Below are 19,674 nucleotides of genomic sequence, written 5' to 3'. Positions count from 1 at the left end.
GAGGAGGATGATCGTGGCAGCTTTCCAATTTTTGAGGATCTCAGAGGATACGAAAGAGAGGTTGAACAGGTTAGTAATAGGGGTTGCAACAATTGCAGAAGATAATCTTAGTAAGAGAGGGTCCAGATTGTCTAGCCCAGCTGATTTGTAGGGGTCCAAATTTTGCAACTCTTTCAGAACATCAGCTATCTGGATTTGGGTGAAGGAGAAATGAGGAGGCTTGGGTAAGTTCTCTCTTTTAATAAATATTTTGGGGATATTTTAAAACCATGCGTCTTTTAAAGCTTGGTGTGTTATGCAAAGTGAATTTTAAACTGCATGAGTAAACTGATTTTTAATGGCTGCGTTTAGTTAGGCAGCCAAATTCTGATCTTTTTTCCACTAATTGGTATTATGTTTCACTGAACACATCAAATGTGTGGCCGTCACATTTATCACGACAAACTTATGACTGTGTTTCTTTGATGGCTTTGGTGTCTACATGGCACAGGGTCACTGAAGAACCAACCCAAAGCCTAAACCCTGGGTAAAGAGGCTTAGTGAATTTGGCTTGGAACGTGTGCAGTAGAGTTGCTGTGTCCGAGGAGATGCTGTAGAAGGACAGAGTGCCAGCCGGCCAGTCCAGATACACTCCTACTCTGTTGGAGCAAGGGACCGGTATGAAAGTACACTTATTATTGTACAAGGCAGTGTACTTCTGATCAGAGCACAACATTCTCCAGGACTTGTCATTAAATCCAAACCCACAGTCTTTCCCTACTCCTTTCCTGCTGATTTCTTTATACGTTACTGCTATATCAACCACATCCCCGCTCCACTCCGCCTCCCAGTAGCAGCGCCCAGTCAGACCTTCTCTACAAAGCACCTGTGTCCAGTCCATAAATCTGTCTGGGTGATCAGGATACAGCTGCTCTTCTATCTCCCATGTCACCTTTCTGTTGTCCTCAGACAGAGAGAGATGTCTGTATGTTGTGTTCGGGTCCAGTGTTAGCTCACATGCAACTACTGAGGCTAAACAAGGAAGAACAGAGTATGGAAAAGTCATTATGCAATGCGCTGTAAGTATCCAGAACAATCTTCTAAATATTAGTGAAGACGGACAACCGACTTCATCCGTAAAAAGCCCGATAAAAACTACATGAAAAAAATGTGTTGTTCCTTCATACACTGCAGTGAAAAATGACTGTCATGGTTGGCCGTCCGCCTTCACCAGTGTGCTGTTCTTTCATACTTTTTGGATACTTAGTAATATGCCCTATTCAAGATATAAAAGCTTCATTTAACAGCAAATAACTTACATCTCTGAAACAGCAAAAACTCTTCACCGTGGCCACTGCAAGAAAAGCACAAGGACATGAAGTGACTCTGAAAACCTTATTGTATATTGTACATTTATATACATTTTACAGATTAAAAAAACAGAACTGTTTTACCTGACTGTTTTGAGATGATATTGAGGATCCTCCAGGGCAGCAGTGAGCAACTCTACTCCTGGGTCACCTAGATCTCCTGGGTCTCCTAGATCTCCTGGGTCTCCTGGCTGACTGTAACTCAGGTCCAGTTCTCTCAGGTGGAATGAGTTTGAGCTGAGAGTTGAGGAACATTCTTCCAAGTTTTTCTTTGTGATGTTACATCGGTCCAGCCTAAAACAAAATTTAAAAAATGAAAGCTACATCCTAGTGGCTAATGTAAAGTGGAATTGTAATGTATTGGGGGCGGCCACTAACACTAGAGTTATCAGGAGTGAACTATTGTCACGACTTCCGCCGAAGTCAGTCCCTCTCCTTGTTCGGGCGGCGTTCGGCAGTCAACATCACCGGTCTTCTAGCCATCGCCGATCCACCTTTCATTTTCCATTTGTTTTGTCTTGTTTTCCCACACACCTGGTATTCATTCCCTCATTACATGTCGTGCATTTAACCCTCTGTTCCCCCCATGTCTGTGTGTGTAATTGTTTGTCAGGTTGGCACTCTTCCGGCTGGTTTGCGCCGGGTTCTATTTTACACCCATGCTTTTTGACAGCCTGTACTTTGTACCTTGTTATTTTGTACTTAGTGCTGCCTCACCTATTCTGATGGCATTTGTTTTTGAGACGCGGTTGCCTTCTATTCTTATGATGTTGCCTCAGTAAAGTTGCCTTGTCCACTCATCTCTGCTCTCCTGAGCCTGACTTTCATTGCACCAGCTACACCCCACACCTTGACAACTATTTACAGAGATATTTGTTTTCTAAACAAATGGTTTCATATTCAGGACGATATATTTGACAGTTGCAATATAATTATTATTAAATGTTTTATATTATTAGACAGTAGTTTCCATATTATTTAATTGTTAATATTATTAGACAGTAGCAGCCATATTTATTATTTAATTGTTAATATTATTAGACAGTAGTTGCCATATTGTTCTTGTTACTAAGTATTGTTTTGTTGTTTCCATTTGGACTCTTGAAAATGAGATGGCGCATCTCAAGAGATTTCATCCTGCAAAATGTCTAATAAATAAATAAAACGTTTTTTTTAAAGTCAGTTCAAGCCCTCTGATTTGATCATACATGAATTCACTTCATAAATCTGACCTGAAGGTTCACGTGCATGCAGCCTGAAATTAACATAATGACATGCCCAACATCACCATATTTGGGTAGAAGAATCCACTGTTGTATGAACAGTAGAGCAGAGAAGATATATCATGTACAGACGTTCACTTGTTCACCAGTAAAACTGACTGTACGCACATCTCAGAGCAGACGTGGGGTTAATTCGAACACACCATATGACCACGTTGATATTGATAAATGTCCATTTTATGATCAGTCACGTTCATTTAATAAATGAGGGCCAAAGTTAATATATGGTTGTAAAGTCAAGTTGCTAAATAATTCACCTCAGTGTCTCCAGTTTACATTGCAGACTCCCCAGTCCAGCAGACAGCAGCTCCACTCCTGAATCCTGCAGGTCATTGTCACTCAGATCCAGTTCTCTCAGGTTTGAGTTTGAGATGAGAACTGAGGCCAACTGTTCACAACAGCTTTCTGTGAGTTTACATCTATTCAACCTAAAAGAAAACAAGTTGGACAAAACAAATGGAATCAAAATTCACCTGTATTTGCACAGTGTAACACCAGACCTCCCTGAATTTATGTTTATTTCAAAAGCTTTCAAATAAATATTATAAATTAAGGAATTCAACAAGGTTCTGCTCTTCAACGATGCCAGTAATACTGACCTCAGTGTCTGTAGTTTACAGGTTGGACTGCCCAGTCCGGCAGAGAGCAGCTCCACTCCTGAATCCTGCAGGTCATTGTCACTCAGATCCAGTTCTCTCAGGTTTGAGTTTGAGATGAGAACTGAGGCCAACTGTTCACAACATCTCTCTGTGAGTTTACAGCTATTCAACCTAAAATGAAACAAGTTGGACAGCACAAATTGGATAAGAATCATCCACTACTTAGATTCTACTCATAAAAGTAACAGGCCATTATCACTTCCGAGGCATAACAATAGACTCATTAACCACATTTCCATTCACAGTTTTCATGTGAGAAAAGTCATACAGTATAAAAAAATAATCATAACCGCTGTAATGGAAACAGGAAGTTTTGGTACTATTTTATAAATGCCAACAGATCATTTGTTCTCGTGCTATTTGACATATTTTGCCATGAGACTGAGAAAAAAAGTTGCTGTTTGAAGGACGGGACAATCAACATTTCTCTTAAGGCCTTAAAACACTTGGTGGACTATAATTTAAAAAACGCCTTTTATGGTGTCTGACAAAGTCGACATGAATCCAGTAATTTGCGTCTTATGTGTTTTATATTTTTCTACAAAATTAAGTTGTTCCATTACATGGTATGATAGCTGATACCTTGGTCTATCAAAATATATATTTAAAATATTGTTAATATTGATTGTTTAATTCTAACATTAGATGATTCAACTATGTAATAAAAAACTCTGAACTTATATTTATTTTGTTTTATAGTACTATTAAATGCTTCAGGGTTAACCCTATTACAGGGGCTGAGTCACTGGCTTACTGGTGCTTTTCCATGCCGTGCCCAGGAGGGGTGTGTCACTTGAGTGGGTTGAGTCACTGACGTGGTCTTCCTGTGTGGGTTCGCCTTGGTTTGTGCCGTGGCGGAGATCTTTGTGGGCTATACTCGGCCTTGTCTCAGGATGGTAAGTTGGTGGTTGAAGATATCCCTCTAGTGATATGGGGGCTGTGCTTTGGCAAAGTGGGTGGGGTTATATCCTGCCTGTTTGGCCCTGTCCGGGGGTATCATCGGATGGGGCCACAGTGTCTCCTGACCCCTCCTGTCTCAGCCTCCAGTATTTATGCTGCAGTAGTTTATGTGTCGGGGGGCTAGGGTCAGTCTGTTATATCTGGAGTACTTCTCCTGTCTTATCTTGTGTCCTGTGTGAATTTAAGTATGCTCTCTCTAATTCTCTCTTTCTTTCTTTCTCTCTCTTGGAGGACCTGAGCCCTAGGACCATGCCTCAGGACTACCTGGCATAATGACTCCTTGCTGTCCTCAGTCCACCTGGCCGTGCTGCTGCTCTAGTTTCAACTGTTCTGCCTGCGGCTATGGAACCGTGACCTGTTCACTGGACGTGCTACCTGTCCCAGACCTGCTGTTTGCAACTCTCAAGAGACAGCAGGAGCAGTAGAGATACTCTTAATGATCAGCCATGAAAAGCCAACTGACATTTACTCCTGAGGTGCTGACTTGTTGCACCCTCAACAACTACTGTGATTATTATAATTTGACCATGCTGGTCATTTATGAACATTTTAACATCTTGGCCATGTTCTGTTATAATCTCCACCCGGCACAGCCAGAAGAGGACTGGCCCCCCTTCATAGCCTGGTTCCTCTCTAGGTTTCTTCCTAAGTTTTGGCCTTTCTAGGGAGTTTTTCCTAGCCACCGTGCTTCTACACCTGCATTGCTTGCTGTTTGGGGTTTTAGGCTGGGTTTCTGTACAGCACTTTGAGATATCAGCTGATGTAAGAAGGGCTATAGAAATACATTTGATTTGATTTGAGTTAGCATTTTGGCATGTTTTTTTTCTAGATTTAGGACATAATACAACATATACAAAGCAAACACTATCTCTTAAGTCTAACACAGAAAATACTTCAATTGTTTATGTATATCTTGCAGAAGAGTGATTTAAAAAAAAAATATTTAGCAGAAAATATTCTATATATTCAATAGACCAACGAAATCAATCTGAAGGTGGTTAGCCATCAGTGACGGAGTCGACAAAAAGCAATAGTGTGATACGCAGGACTCGTAATCCACGAGTGGCAGTGGTTCAGATCCAACAAAGGTGCGTGCCTGATTTATCAAAGTTTCGTATTTGACGGATCTGATTGTTAAATCAGAGTTCAATGTTTACCTGCATGCGACATGAAACTAACATAATCACACACCCTTACGTCGCGATATTTGGGTAGGAAAATCCACTTTATGATCATATCTGTGCACCTTCATTTGATAAGGGCCAATGTAAATAACCTCACCTCAGTGTTTCCAGTTTGCACTGTGGATTCCCGAGTCCGGCATACAGCAGCCCCACTCCCGAATCTTGCAGGTCATTGTCACTCAGGTCCAGTTCTCTCAGTTGTGAGGAGTTTGAGCTGAGAGCTGATGCCAACTCTTTACAGCATCTCTCTGTGAGTTTACATCTATTCAACCTGAATAGGACATCAATTGAAATTGAATCAACATAATGAACATTTTCAAACATAACTGCCAAAATATTAAGTCTAACGCACCCAGCCAAGTTATGAAACCGTTATAAGTACTTACAGAGCTGTTCTGGAGGCTTTGACCACTGGCAGCAGCCTTAGAAGACATTCCTCTGTACTGGAGAATCTATTTAGGTCAAGAACATCAAGCTCCTCTTCTGAAGTCAGCAACACAAAGGCCAGAGCTGACCACTCTGTAAGTGACAATTTGGCTTCTGAGAGACTTCCTGAGTTCAAGTAGCTTTGCATCTCCCACACTAGATAGTGGTCATTCAACTCATTCAGACAATGGAACAGATTGATGCATTTCTCTGGTGAGGGATTCTCTCTTATCTTCTCGTTTATGTATTTGACTGTTTCCACATTTGTCAGTGAGCTGCTCTCTGTTTGTGACAGTAGGCCTCGTAGGAGAGTCTGATTGGACTCAAGTGAAAGGCCCAGAAGAAAGCGGAGGAACAGATCCAGGTGTCCATTCTCGCTCTGTAAAGCTTTATCTACTGCACTGTTGTAGAAGTCGATCGTAGATTTGTGTCCGATTGATGATTCCTGGTCCCTGAATGAAGATCTCTTTTTGACCAGTGGATTCTCTCTGCTTTGGTTGAATGTGAGAAACACATATAACGCAGCCAGAAACTCCTGGATGCTCAGATGCACAAAGCAGTACACATTCTCCTGGTACAGCCCACACTCCTCTCTGAAGATCTGTGTGCACACTCCTGAGTACACTGATGCTTCTCTGACATCAATGCCACACTCCCTTAGGTCTTCCTCATAGAAGATCAGATTGCCTTTTTCCAGTTGTTTGAGGGCCAGTTTTCCCAGAGAGAGAATTATCGTTTTATCCCAGTGTGGATCTCGGTCATGGTCTTCAAGATACTTCTGAATCCCTTGTTTGGTCTGAAATACCAGGAAGTGTGTGTACATTTGAGTCTGATTCCTGGGCATCTCTCCACTCTCTGCCTGACACAACAGTCTCTCTAGAACAGTGGCCGTAATCCAACTGAAGACTGGTATGTGGCACATGATGTGGAGGCTCCTTGATGACTTAATGTGTGTGATGATTCTGCAGGCCAGGTTCTCATCACTGATTCTATTCTTGAAGTACTCCTCCTTCTGTGGGTCGTTGAATCCTTGTACCTCTGTCACCTGGTCAACACACTCTGGAGGAATCTGATTGGCTGCTGCTGGTCGGGATGTTATCCAGACAAGAGCAGAGGGGAGCAGATTCCCCTTGATGAGGTTTGTTAGCAGCACATCCACGGAGGTTGACTCTGTGACATCACAGCAGCTCTTGTTGTTCTTGAAGTCTAGAGGAAGTCGAAACTCATCCAGACCATCAAGAACAAACATAACTTTGTAGCTGTCAAAGTTGGAGATTCCAGATTCTCTAATCTCAATGAAATAGTGATCTATAAGTTCATTCAAACTGATTTTTTTATTTTTCATCAAATTCAGCTCCCGAAAAGGAAGTGGAAATATGAATTGGACATCCTGATTAGCTTTTCCTTCAGCCCAGTCCAGAATGAACTTCTGCACAGAGACAGTTTTTCCAATGCCAGCAACTCCCTTTGTCAGCACAGTTTTGATCGGTTTGTCTTGTCCAGGTGAGGGTTTAAAGATGTCGTTACATTTGATTTTTGTCCCTTGTGCTGCTGATTTCCTGGAAGCTGTTTCAATCTGTCTCACCTCATGTTCATTATTGACATCTCCGCTTCCACCCTCTGTGATGTAGAGCTCTGTGTAGATCTTATTGAGAAGTGTTGAGTGGCCTTGTTTAGCTATTCCCTCAAATATGCATTCATGTCTCTTCTTCAGGGTAGATTTGAGTTGGTACACCAGATGAAGTTCATCTATTTGATGAAACAAGTATTATAAATAGCAAAATCCTTAACTTTACAGATGTAGTTTAACAGATATTTCAATGTTCCCTGATAATTATTTTTGGGGGAATGCAAATTACAAATACATTTTCCATAATCCTGAAACCATTCTTTTCACAGTTACATTTATAATTTTCAGCATCAGTGGTCAAAGAAATGTATTAGGAGGAATGACACGCAGTCCTATGGACTCTCAACATTAGAAACACTGATATGAAGGATGATAACTCCTCATTTTGATTCGTTAGCTCTAGCAGTATAGAGGGTAATTAAAGGGATATTCCACTCAAAACACAATCTCATATGATTTGTCCACTTACCTTGGCTATTTTTGGATATGCATTTTTTTCCACAGAGGCGGTTGAGCACAAAAGTGTACATCTGATTTATCAAAGTTTTCTATATGACTGATCTGAGCGGAAACAAGTTCACTGCATAAATACATTTTACATGATCATTTGATGGCGCGCAAACTAACATTCACATAATTACAGACCCCTACATTGGCCAGATATGAGCAGAATATTCTGCTCCATACTTGAGAAATCCACTTCAGTTTGCAGAATTCTGGGTGACAGTAGAGTAGAGCGCGAAAGTCAAGCAGCACCCAGGAGTCGGGACGAGAGAAAATATAGGATAGGAGCCCTCGTCAGACTACAGTAATACAAGAGAGGAGCCCTCGTCAGACTACAGTAATATAGGATAGGAGCCCTCGTCAGACTACAGTAATACAAGAGAGGAGCCCTCATCACACTACAGTAATGTAGGAGAGGAGCTCTCGTCAGACTACAGTAATGTAGGAGAGGAGCCCTCGTCAGACTACAGTAATACAAGAGAGGAGCCCTCGTCAGACTACAGTAATGTAGGAGAGGAGCCCTCATCAGACTACAGAAATACAGGAGGAGCCCTCATCAGACTACAGTAATACAAGAGAGGAGCCCTCGTCAGACTACAGTAATACAGGAGGAGCCCTCGTCAGACTACAGTAATACAGGAGGAGCCCTCGTCAGACTACAGTAATAAAGGAGAGGAGCCCTCGTCAGACTACAGTAATACAGGAGAGGAGCCCTCGTCAGACTACAGTAATACTGGAGGAGCCCTCGTCAGACTACAGTAATACTGGAGGAGCCCTCGTCAGACTACAGTAATACAGGAGAGGAGCCCTCATCAGACTACAGTAATATCGGAGAGGAGCCCTCGTCAGACTACAGTAATGTAGGAGAGGAGCCCTCGTCATACTACAGTAATACAAGAGAGGAGCCCTCGTCAGACTACAGTAATGTAGGAGAGGAGCCCTCGTCAGACTACAGTAATACTGGAGGAGCCCTCGTCAGACTACAGTAATACAGGAGAGGAGCCCTCATCAGACTACAGTAATATCGGAGAGGAGCCCTCGTCAGACTACAGTAATGTAGGAGAGGAGCCCTCGTCATACTACAGTAATACAAGAGAGGAGCCCTCGTCAGACTACAGTAATGTAGGAGAGGAGCCCTCGTCAGACTACAGTAATACAAGAGAGGAGCCCTCATCAGACTACAGTAATGTAGGAGAGGAGCCCTCGTCAGACTACAGTAATACAAGAGAGGAGCCCTCGTCAGACTACAGTAATACAAGAGAGGAGCCCTCGTCAGACTACAGTAATACAAGAGAGGAGCCCTCGTCAGACTACAGTAATGTAGGAGAGGAGCCCTCGTCAGACTACAGTAATACAAGAGGAGCCCTCGTCAGACTACAGTAATGTAGGAGAGGAGCCCTCGTCAGACTACAGTAATATAGGAGAGGAGCCCTCGTCAGACTACAGTAATGTAGGAGAGGAGCCCTCGTCAGACTACAGTAATGTAGGAGAGGAGCCCTCGTCAGACTACAGTAATGTAGGAGAGGAGACATCAGACTACAGTAACCATTTGCTGTCCTCCACACTGACACTGTTTACTGAATAAATGATGGCATCATGTTTCACTGCACCATAATTTGTGTGAAAATGAAGTCTTTACATGATTGGGGTGTCGACTGGGGCGTCGCGACAACAGTAGGTCTTTTAGCTGCTCCACTGTGTCGTAGCAAAGTGTTATCGAAACACACACAACAACTTTCCTGGGGATCGACTACAGCCAAGACAAGTTGGAAAACATCATGAAGCTGTATTTTGAGAGAACTATCCCTTGAAAACAATGTATCATTTATCAATGATTTAATTTAAACAATCATAGTCCATTCCTTATGAATTGATACCAAGAAAGGCCTAAAGCTGGCCAATCAGTGAACAAGTGTACTGACCACTCGGAATCTCTGACTCTGACCTCTGCTCTTGGTCACCAATTGTTCTGAAAAAAAGAAGAAGCAATTCAGAATATTTTTTTGCAGAACATGTTTTGCTTTCAATTGTTTAGAAAAATATGTTTTCATTTGACTCTTATCATGAAAACAAAATGTCAGGCAACCATGGCCTATTTTACAGTACATATGGAGTGGCTGTGAGACCTGTGTTCAGGATACCCTTTCATGTGCACTAAACAACCCTGCACTCTGCACATGTAGGTGTTTCTTGAATTATGGTGGCATTTAGGCATGGCAATTTGTAGAAGCTTAATTACTTCAAATATTTTTTTGACCAATATGATAACATTGTGCCATCAGTAGGAGTAGTAACACCAACGATGGTAACACCAATGAGACATTTTAGGAAAATTAGGATTTTCTTTAATGGAGGCCACAAATTCTAAAATCTAAGGTCATCAATGTTTAAAAAATAATTGACTAAATGTTATATGATTAATCATTTTGCTCAAATTGTTATTTCACTTAATTAAATTGAGTAACACTAAATTACATTTTGCATTTAGAAAAGGCATAGTTTCAACAGAACACAAACATTTATAACACACTAAAAGGGTGTGATTAACTAATCATTTTCTTTAATACAGACCCCTCTCCTGGTAACAATTTGCACACTGGAGAAAATGCTCAAGGCGCTTGTATATTTTTGTAATGAGTGATTTTCAAGGTGGTAACACCAATTACATAAAACTGACAAACAGTGATTATACAGCATACCACCCTGCATACCACTGCTGGCTTGCTTCAGAAGCTAAGCAGGGTTTGTCCTGGTCAGTCCCTGGATGGGAGACCAGATGCTGCTGGAAATGGTGTTGGAGAGCCAGTAGGAGGTACTCTTTCCTCTGGTCTAAAGAAATATCCCAAATGCCCCAGGGCAGTGTAGGGTGCTGTCTTTTGGATGGGATGTTAAACGGGTGTCCTGACTCACTGAGGTCATTAAAGATCCCATGGCACTTATTGTAGGGGTGTTAACCCCGGTGTCCTGGCTAAATTCCCAATCTGACCCTCAAACCATCACGGTCACCTAATAATCCCCAGTTTACAATTGGCTCATTCCTCTCCCCTGTAACTATTCCCCAGATCGTTGCTGCAAATGAGAATGTGTTCTCAGTCAACTTCCTGGTAAAATAACAAATAAATACTGTACTTGTAAAGATGTTTAAATAGCCTTCTTTATTTTTATTGATCTATACAATATACTTTTATTCACTTTCTAGCATCAGAAATAGATAGATATCTCAAAATCCTCTTGTCACTGGAACTCTACACTTCTGGGGCAAGCCAATTTGCTTTCCTTAAATACTTGAGAATGCTAAGAATTGTTTTATGATGGTCATACCATGAATCATTTATGTAGCTATTTGATTTTGAATTTTAGAACCCTTGTACAGTGCATTCAGAAAAGATTCAGACTCCTTGACTTTTTCCACATTTTGTTACATTACAGACTGATTCTAAATTGTACCCCACAAAGCAAAAACAGATTTTTTGAAATTTTAGCCCAAAAAAAAAAAAAACTGACATATCACATTTACGTGGGTATTCAGACTTTTTACTCAGAAATTTGTTGAAGCATCTTTGGCAGGGATCACAGCCTCAAGTCTTCTTTGGTATGATGCTACAAGCTTGGCACACCTGTATTTGGGGAGTTTCTCCCATTCTTCTCTACAGATCCTCTCAAGCTCTGTCAGGTTGGATGGGGAGAGTAGCTGCACAGCTATTTTCAGGTCTCTCCAGAGATGTTTGACCGGGTTCAAGACCGGGCTCTGGCTGGGCCACTCAAGGACATTCAGAGACTTGTCCCGAAGCCACTCCTACATTGTCTTGGCTGTGTGCTTAGGGTCATTGACCTGTTGGAAGTTGAACCTTCGTTCCAGTCTGAGGTCACGAGCGTTTTCATCAAGGTTCTCTCTGTACTTTGCTCCGTTTATCTTCCCCTCAATCTGACTAGTCTCCCAGTGTTGCAGATGCTGCAGAGATGGTTGTCCTTCTGGAAGGTTCTCCACAGATAAACTCTGGAGCTCTGTCAGAGTGACCATCGGGTTCTTGGTCACCTCCCTGACCAAGGCCCTTCTCCCCCAATTGCTCAGTTTGGCCAGGCGGCCAGCCATAGGAAGAGTCTTGGTGGTTCTAAACTGATGGAGGCCACCGTGTTCTTGGGGACCTTCAATGCTGCAGACATTTTTTGGTACCCTTCCCCAGATCTGTGCCTTGACAAAATCCTGTCTCGGAGCTCTACGGACAATTCCTTTGACCTCATGGCTTGGTTTTTGTTCTGACATGCACTGTCAGCTGTGGGACGTTATATAGACAGGTGCGTGCCTTTCCAAATCATGTCAAATCAATTGAATTCACCACAGGTGGATTCCAATCAAGTTGTAGGATAATCAATGGAAACAGGATGCACCTGAGCTCAATATCAAGTCTAATAGCAAAGGGTCTGAATACTTATGTAAATAAGGTATTTGTGTTTTTAATTTTTAATATATTAGCAACAATTTCAAGAAAACTGTTTTTGATTTGTAATTATGTGGCATTGTCTGTAGACTGGTGAGATTTTTGTTGTTGTTGAAACATTGGATTTGGCCTTAATGCTATTAGCCTATGGAAACACATTGGATAACATATTCATACATGGAAAAACATTGTTTTTTAATCTGGATGCTGTTTTGTGGTATGTTCAACTGCGATTTAAGGAATACCACTTTACTGTAGAGGAACATTTCTCTCGAAAAATCACATTGTCAGATGTTTCCAGCCGGGTTGGGGTCAATTCAACTTGTAAGCAGTCAATTCAGGAAGTGATTTTCATTTAATTAAATAAAGTTTTAAAAAAAATGTACATAAATAGATTCTATTCCTCAGTCATTGAAAATATATAGGCTTTTTTCTAATGTTGAATTGTTACTTCCTGAATTGACTGCCTTCAACTCAAATTGACCCCAGTCCTCCCACTGGGTAACCTACATCATGTTAATGTGGATAGTTGAGTAATATTTAGTTGAAATATAAGTTGTTTTTAGATGCTTTCAACCATCTAAAAACACAACCATATTCCAATGCACAAACAATGTCAGATTTTTGGTTTAATTGTCACCCACATTTTTATCTCTGCGCTTTCAACCATTTAAAATCACAGTGAGAAGTGAGAAGACAATGTCAGATATTTTGTTTATTTCTACATCAGATTAATGTGTTATCACTGTGCTTCGTCTAATAGCAGAACCAAACAACCTGGACTGCATGGTGATCAATGGCGTTTGAGATTCTGACAGATTATTACAGCAATGTGAAGATCTCCACTGACATGCGGCGACCCTTGCATGCTGTCTTGTACATGCACGCTTTATATGATTACATAAGAAGACGTTTATAGTTACAGTAACCTCAAAATGTGGCCATGGATGTGTTACTCATTTTAAGGTTGAATGTTACATTAGTTTGTAAAACAGCCTTCATTTTAGGCTATTTACTGTCTTACAAAATAAATATTAAATTGTGTTTGGTTGACAACGCAAACAAATATCAACATTTGGAGTAGATTTATCTTCTGCTTGGATCTGAGACACTAATTTACTCTGGCTTTAATTCCAGTTTGTTAGTCTGGCTTTAATTCCAGTTTGTTAGTCTGGCTTTAATTCCAGTTTGTTAGTCTGGCTTTAATCCCAGTTTGTTAGTCTGGCTTTCATTCCAGTTTGTTAGTCTGGTTTTCATTCCAGTTTGTTAGTCTGGCTTTAATTCCGGTTTGTTAGTCTGGCTTTAATTTCAGTTTGTCTACAAATTAATAATGTATGTTGGATTCACATCTCCCTCTTTACCAAAAATCTATGTTATAGAATAGGACTAAATAAAATAAATGTTTTTAAGCACTTTAAAATACAAATTTGATTTGATTTAATCCTATTCTTTATCTTCGATTTTTGGTTGCAATGGAGAAGTGAATTCAACATATCAATTATTAATTTGTGGAAAAACTGACATTAAAGACAGACTAAGTCAGACTAAGTCAATGGTACAGATGGAACCATCCAAGCAGAAGATACATTATCTTCAAATGTTGATATTTGGTTGCGTTGACAATGAAACACAATTCAAGATCACTAAATATCATTGAATTTTAAATCAACCAGAGCTTGAAACCCAAGGCTTATGCTATTGACAATTTTTGTTGTTGAATTCTGGGTTGAATTTAACAATTGCTGTTGATGTCTTTGCAAATGCAATATTGTCCTAAATAGCATCATTGATGATTGATAAAGCATGGTCATATTTAATTTGCTCTGTTAAACCTACCCTTTGAGATTACTTCTATAGACAACAGGGAATCTATTTTGTTTTTAAGTGGAGATCTCTCAACAATCATTCTCACGATATCACGTCGGTATTGATCAGGGACAAATATCATAGCTAAGCAGGGCTGGGAATGGTTAAAGCCTTGGGTAGGAGACCAAACCGTAGCTATAGATCAATTCTCCCCTAGGAGGTGTAGCCCAACCTACTGTTTTTTTTCTTCTGATTGTAGATATAACGTTGAAAATCTGACATTGTTTTAAAGGTACACATTCAACATATTTTGTGTAAGGTTTTGTCTATGTTGAAATGTGGTTACCCTGATGACATAATCCTGTGGTTGAAATTTCACCCTCAAAACAACAGGTGATTTTTTCAAATCCAATATTTTTTCCACGTAGATGCCATGTCACAATACGTCAACAAATTAGATTGAAACAACGTTAATTGAACCAGTTTGTTCCCAGCGGTCTGGTTTTCAGAGTCTATGTCAAGTTGAGTCCATTTGTTTTGCAGTGGTGTAAAGTACTTAAGTAAAAAATACTTTGAAGTACATCTCAAGATGTTTTTTGGGAGTATCTGAACTTTACTATTCATATTTTAGACAACTTTTACTTTACCTTCACCACATTCCTATAGAAAATGATATACTTTTTTACCTGGCGCCCAAAAGTCCTCGTTACATTTTGAACGCTTAGCAGGAAAGGAAATTGGTCTAATTCATGCACTTATCAATAGAACATCCCTGTCACCCCTACTGCCTCTGATCTGGTGGACTCACTAAACAGATTACATCCCTGGTCATCCCTCCTGCCTCTGATCTGGTGGACTCACTAAACAGAGAACATCCCTGGTCATCCCTACTGCCTCTGATCTGGTGGACTCACTAAACAGAGAACATCCCTGGTCATCCCTACTGCCTCTGATCTGGAGGACTCACTAAACAGAGAACATCCCTGGTCACCCCTACTGCCTCTTATCTGGAGGACTCACTAAACAGAGAACATCCCTGGTCACCCCTACTGCCTCTGATCTGGTGGACTCACTAAACACACATGCTTCATTTGAAAAGATGTCTGAGTGTTGGAGTGTGCCCCCTGGCTAAAAAGAAAACAAGAAAATAGTGAAGTCTGGTTTGCTTCATGTAAGGAATTTGAAATTATTTTTTACTTTTGATGCTCAAGTATATTTTAGCAATTACATTTACTTATGATGTACGAAGGGCTTATCCGCTGATGTACGAAAGGCTATATAAATAAATTTGATTTGATTTGGATTTGATGATACTTAAGTATATTTAAAACCAAATACTTTAAGACTTTTTCTCAACTGGTATTTTACTAGGAGACTCACTTGAGTCATCTTCTATTATGGTATCTTTACTTATACTCAAGTATAACAATTGGGTACTTTTTTCCACCACTGCTGTTTTCGTACAACGGATGACTGAAAAAACCTGACTATGTGACTTCGATTTTTTGTGTAATTCATTCATTGCAAATATATAGTCATATATATTGTTTTACTGTACCTTGGTTCATGGGTAAAGTCTCCACCACTGAAGTCGATTGGCAGATATATAGAATTTTCACTCTTCATAGATACACAGCTGGGTACAGGTGAGCCGGGTCTCTCCTGATGGACCCTGATAAAAACAAAGACACTAGGTTCATTCTATTTGAAGTTGACACAGTGGAGACATTTTCCATCTGGATTCTGTTTTGTGCGATGTCGAATTGCAATTGGAGGAATGCCACTTCAAGTTAAAAGGCACGTTACACTGCAACATCACATTCTGCAATGTTGTGGTTGATATTTATGGTCATGAATCTTGTCCTGGAGGCAAAACTGAGCGATTGTTTTTTACGCTAAATGGGCCAGCTGCAATGTCAAAATTGGCTACATCGTAAATTTTAAGTTAGGGTTAAGCATTAGGGTTAGCAGTGTGGTTAAGGTTAGGGTAAGGTTTAAAATCAGATTGTATGTGCCAGCTAGTGACCACTCTGCAGCATGGCCACCAGGGCAAGATTCATGACAACCTGCACATTTTGAGACCTGAGTTTTGTACATCAGCGGTCTGAAAACTTCTGAATATGTGATTTTGGAGTGTAATTTATTTAGTCATTTAGTTTTACACTTCAGCATGCAACATGCATTTTTTGTTAATATATTTGAATGAATAAGTACAATGTAATGAGTAATATAATGAAAAGGGACATTGATGTGCATTTTTTTTTTAAAACAACATTCCTACCACCAACATGTCTCCTTGCCCCTAACCACAACACCACGACACAATAAATAGCTTTAGCCCTGATTTAATGATCATACTGATAGTGGCCCGGCTGTTATTATATTAAAACACACACATTTAGAAACAAGCATGGATTTGAGCACAGAAACGGCAGTGTGCAAGAAGTCTGATGTATCACCGTTTCGTAATTTAGCTCATCTGGCCATGTGAGTTTCATTTAAAGTTACATTTCTGTTTAATTAAATCTGTAATACATCCACTTTTTGGGTGACCAAATTCAAAAAGACATTTTTATTACTATTATACAGTAGATCTGTCATTCTTATTCATTTGTTCTTTAACTGACTTGCCTTGTTTAATAATTATTAAATAAAACATTATTGAAAGCAAGTCTAAGAAGTGGTAGATCTGTTTTATCTGCTCTATTTTTATGCTTCCTGTTAAGTTACATTTAGTTTTTTTGTATCTTTTACTTTCTGTTTTGTACACCAGCTTCAATCAGCTGAAAATACTATATTTTTGGTTATGGAAAATATATTCAAAAGTGGTTTAGATGGTACAATGATTACCTAGACTACAATTGCTTGTTTTGTCACAAACTGAAATTAGGCAAACTATTCGAAGTTCAGCAACAAGCAAATGAGTGATTTCTGCATAGTGTACCTTTAATAAATCGGACTGATATTGTGTCTGCATGCTACTTGAAATGATTATCAGATACGAGTAGACAATTCATGATCCATTCCTTAACATTAAAAAATATATATATTTAGTTTGGAGATTGACACAGTAGAGCAGATTATGTGTTATGGTATTTTTCATCATCTTGACTTGCCAAAAGTCTGACCAAGATTATGTTTGTTGATTTCTCACACACACACACACACACACACACACACACACACACACACACACACACACACACACACAAACTTACAGTGGAGATCTATGGCCACAACCACCTTCTCTCTTCCTCTCCATCTTGCTCCTCTGGTGAGGTGAAAGGAAAAAGAAAGATGTCACTGGAAGACCTTTTGGGGCATTTTCTCATTTTCCTGAGCATAGCGCAGATATTTGGCAACACACTTCCCAAAATCTACCCATTTTGGATTGGCGAGCGTATCTCCGAAAGTAGGTGATCCAGATTTCATACACTGAGGATAGCACACCCTCTTTACAAAAATCACACCCCTCTGGTGGGCTACAGAAACAAATGCAGGGTTCAAATTAAGATAACCTTTTGAACAGAGTCCCTGTAACTTTTTCTCAAGTAGTAAAAGCTACACTAACCAGTCAAGCTTCAAGACGGCTCACTACTGAGGTCTACCAGGGCCCGGCCCTCACTACTGAGGTCTACCAGGGCTCGGCCCTCACTACTGAGGTCTACCAGGGCTCGGCCCTCACTACTGAGGTCTACCAGGGCTCGGCCCTCACTACTGATGTCTACCAGGGCTCGGCCCTCACTACTGATGTCTACCAGGGCTCGGCCCTCACTACTGATGTCTACCAGGGCTCGGCCCCTACTACTGATGTCTACCAGGGCTCGGCCCTCTCCTCTTCTCTCTATACACCAAGTCACTCATGAAAACAATATATATATATATATATATATATATATATATATATATATATATATATATATATATATATATATATATATATATATATAAAAATGCTTTTTAATTATTTATTTTTTTATAATTTACAAATATATTGGCAACTTGGTATTTGTAGTCAACTTTGTTCTGAAGTTATCATGGTCACATAGAGATGGATAAACCATGTGATTCTATGTTGAGTGGAGATCTGTGTACAAAGTGACGCATGGAGGGCAAAAAAAGCATCAAACGACACACTTAGCTTTTCTACGAGTGGTCTGAGGTAGGTGTTAGATTACGAGCATTGGAGTTGATGACAAAGTAGAGACTGTCAGTAACCTACAAAACTTGAGACCAACACATGCAGAATTAAGCCATGGAACTAATTGATTGGCCAGTGAGTGGCCAAGCCTTCCTCACACATACAACTTGCTAATTCATCAAATCCCAGCTCCTTCACCCCACCGACAGCTATTGCACTCATAATTCCGGCTGTGAAAATAGCAAATATATTTCTTACACACCCGCTAGACCTATAGCAATACTACAAAACAGGACTACTTTCATTTTCATATCTCCTACATCCATACTATGAATACACAGGAATGTTGCCATCATGTGTTCATCTAGAAGTGATTCGAACACGATTAAAACCAACCCCAGAGTCATGCAGCCTTTTGGGGTGCCGATAACTAGGACATTGTCTGCATAAATATCAGACGAGAATATGCGCCGCAATGGAACTAATGAGACAAACCCCTGAACCAACCTCAAATCTAAGGGTTCAGACACACCAATAGCGTTTGCTGGCCGAGAGTACTTAGCACCTCTGAACAAAGTACAGTGTTGGCTATAATTTGCTAACCGAGTGCTCACAGATTTTACATGTAGAATCGGGTGAAAATGTAGGCAGTCAGATTTCTACAGCGGATGGTCCCTAAAACACGGTTTGGTGAGGAATCACAAAATATTAAAGCTTGAGATCACGAAACACAATAGTGTTGATTCAAATCACATAGCAACGTTGTTGATGTTCAGGTTAAATGGGTGTGTTTTTTCGATAACTGGGTAAACAGGATGTAAGAGAGCGGGACAGAATGTAAGCAAACAAGGGTTCACATATTCCTCACACTGGGTTCCCCTCTTATTATCAAGAACAGATACACCACAGCAGCCACCGAAAACAATCAGGAACATCAATAAACTATTAAAAATAGTATAATGGGACTGTAAAAATGTGGATTTAAAAAAACAGACTTACAGGTTTGGTGTATTTACTGTTGGTCTTGGAACCACCCCATTGCATTTGACACAGAAAATGGCACTGGTTATTAGGTAGCTTTAAACCAGAGAGGAAGAGGTATGCGAGAGGTTTCACTTCGGCCAAAATCTATCCTCAAAAATAATCGCACAAAGTGAGGAGTTTTTGTACGGAGTCAAATGAGAGTGTTGAATTTGGTAACAGTCAAATTTGGTAACAGAAAAATGTATTGCGAATTTGCTACGTGAGGCTTATTTTACCGAATATACATTTTGTAATGGTTGAGTTGTTACG

At 40.2% G+C, this 19,674-nt stretch overlaps 1 protein-coding gene across 1 annotated transcript; it reads right to left on the bottom strand.

Annotated features, from left to right (window-relative positions):
* Positions 1-227: 227 nt before the first annotated feature.
* LOC139375427 (NACHT, LRR and PYD domains-containing protein 3-like) lies at positions 228-19,458 on the bottom strand. The gene is made up of 11 exons (XM_071117207.1): positions 19,381-19,458; positions 17,459-17,511; positions 15,799-15,912; positions 9,918-9,964; positions 5,822-7,610; positions 5,533-5,706; positions 3,232-3,402; positions 2,890-3,060; positions 1,434-1,643; positions 1,299-1,333; positions 228-1,011 (listed from the first exon to the last, which is right to left on the bottom strand). The coding sequence occupies exons 1-11, from the start codon at positions 19,423-19,425 to the stop codon at positions 446-448; spliced, it is 3,375 nt and encodes a 1,124-aa protein (XP_070973308.1). The 5' UTR covers positions 19,426-19,458; the 3' UTR covers positions 228-445.
* Positions 19,459-19,674: the final 216 nt, after the last annotated feature.

Source organism: Oncorhynchus clarkii, chromosome 19 (assembly GCF_045791955.1).
Source record: "Oncorhynchus clarkii lewisi isolate Uvic-CL-2024 chromosome 19, UVic_Ocla_1.0, whole genome shotgun sequence".
NCBI lineage: Eukaryota > Metazoa > Chordata > Actinopteri > Salmoniformes > Salmonidae > Oncorhynchus > Oncorhynchus clarkii.
Note: the sequence above shows the minus strand (reverse complement) of the source record. Positions and strands in the feature narration are given on the sequence as shown.

Bases quoted from the DNA above. Each gene is read 5' to 3' on its own strand.
- LOC139375427 (XM_071117207.1), bottom strand. From the start codon at position 19,425: ATGCAATGGGGTGGTTCCAAGACCAACAGTAAATACACCAAACCT. The intron at 17,512-19,380 runs GTAAGTCTGTTT...TCACCTCACCAG, and splicing joins ACAGTAAATACACCAAACCT to AGGAGCAAGATGGAGAGGAA. The intron at 1,334-1,433 runs GTAAAACAGTTC...CTTTTCTTGCAG, and splicing joins TATCATCTCAAAACAGTCAG to TGGCCACGGTGAAGAGTTTT.